General features: G+C 73.1%; 1 protein-coding gene across 1 annotated transcript in view; it reads right to left on the reverse strand.

Annotated features, from left to right (window-relative positions):
- Positions 1-1,113: 1,113 nt before the first annotated feature.
- ACP2 (expressed protein) overlaps positions 1,114-1,775 on the reverse strand; it is a gene marked incomplete at both ends in the record, with an annotated part of 1,876 nt that continues 1,214 nt past the window's right edge. Inside the window, one exon of the mRNA XM_009044024.1 lies at positions 1,114-1,729. Within this exon, the coding sequence (XP_009042272.1) occupies positions 1,114-1,729 (616 nt within the window). The remainder of the gene's footprint in view (positions 1,730-1,775) is intronic.

The following is a 1,775-nucleotide window of genomic DNA, read 5'->3' on the forward strand; positions in this document are numbered from 1 at the left end:
TGCGACCGAACAACAACCCCTGGGACATCGAGCAGGGCCGCGTCGCGCTGAAGCTCGAGACGACGAATTTAGGCATCAGCCGCGGCTTCGGGCTCCACCTCGTCAACGTCTCCGCGCGCGAGACGGGCCCCGCCCTGAGCCTCGGCTCCGTCGAGGCCGCGTTCGCCGCGCGCCTCGGCAATCTGAGCGCCTTCGACGCCTTCATGGACTTTAACGTCGGCTTGTATACGACGAACCTCCGCGCCTACACGGACGCCTTCGACCGCGACGGAGAAAATTACCTGCTCATGAGCTGGCCGCTGGCCGGGAAGACGTGGTACTCGGCCGTCTTCCTCGTGCCGGGCTCGGCCATGGTCGTCGAGCTCATCTCGAGCAACTTCACGGCCGCCGCGGGCTTGGACGTCGCGGCCGCGGCCGGCCGCGGCTCGGCCATCTCGAGCAACTTCACGGCCGCCGCGGGCTTGGACGTCGCGGCCGCGGCCGCGCCGCGGCTCGGCGCGCCGCCGGCCGCGGCCGCGAGCCCGGGCTACCTCTATCCTATCCGCGTCGGCCGCGCGACGACGTCGCTCGCCGCCGTCGACGCCTTCTACGCGGCGGCGTTCCCGTCGGCGGCGCGCGTCGTCGAGACGGCGACGCGCCACTGCTACAAGTTCGAGAACGCGTCGACGGTCGACGTGTGCTACTCGGCCCACGCCGACGACGCGAAAGCGCCGCTCTCCGTCGCCGACTTGGAGAAGGGCGTCCGCGCGGGCCACGACGCGAACCTGCGGAACAAGCCCAAGTGCGGCCGCGACAAGTGGCTCGACTTCCACTTCGCCTACGACAACCCGTCCCACGGCGACGCGGCCGTCGGCGACGCGGTCGTCGCGTACGCGGACGCCGCGCCGGACGCGCTCTACGCCTGCGAGGCCAACCCGCGGCCCTCGGGGCCCCGGGGTTTGATCCTCCACTACGTCGTCGACCCGACGGGCTGGGGCATCCAGTACGGCGGGCCCTACACGACGGCGCCCAAGGCCTGCGCGAACGCGACGCTCGGCGACGCGACGCTCGGCGACGTCTACAACCCCGCGTGCGACCTCGGCACGTGCTAAGTTGAGCATCGCCTTGAGAGCATTACAGCACCGTCCCGCTCTCGACGAGGGTGAGGCGCTCGCCCGCGGGCGCCTGGCGCGACGCGCCGAGGAGGCTCGGCGCCTGGCGCGCGCGCCGGTGGCGGCGCACGCGGAGGCACCAGGCGACGAAGAGCGCGAGACTCGCGCCGAAGGCCGCGGCCCCCAGCAGGCTCAGCGCCTGCTGCCACGCCGGCGCCGCGTCGCAGGCCTCCTCCGCGGGCGGCTCCGCCGCGTGGTCCGCGAGGCGGCCCAGCACGGTCCGCACGGGGTCGCCGACGCAGTCGAAGCAGACCGCGTCTAAAACGACGCCGACAAACGCCGCGAGGGGGCAGAGCTCGACGCCGCAGCCCGGGAGCACGAGCACGGCCTCCGAGGGCGGCGTCGTCGCGTCGAGCACGGTGGCCTCGCGCTGCTGGCGCGGGGACGCGACGGTGTAGCGCGTCTTCACGAAGCACCGCCGGTCCGCCGCCCCCTGGGTCCCCGCGCAGTGGAGCTCGAAGGACAGCGCGCCGCCCGTCGACGCCGCGTTGCCCTGCCAGCCCCGGGCGATCCACTGGAGGCCCAGCAGCTTGCGCAGGTAGAGCTGGTTCGTGTCGTGGACGAATAAGGCGACGACGCTGCTCTCCGGCGTCGCGTCGGCCATCGCCGCGGCGCCGAAGCGAC

The sequence above is a fragment of the Aureococcus anophagefferens genome (assembly GCF_000186865.1).
Source record: "Aureococcus anophagefferens unplaced genomic scaffold AURANscaffold_106, whole genome shotgun sequence".
Taxonomy (NCBI): Eukaryota; class Pelagophyceae; order Pelagomonadales; family Pelagomonadaceae; genus Aureococcus; species Aureococcus anophagefferens.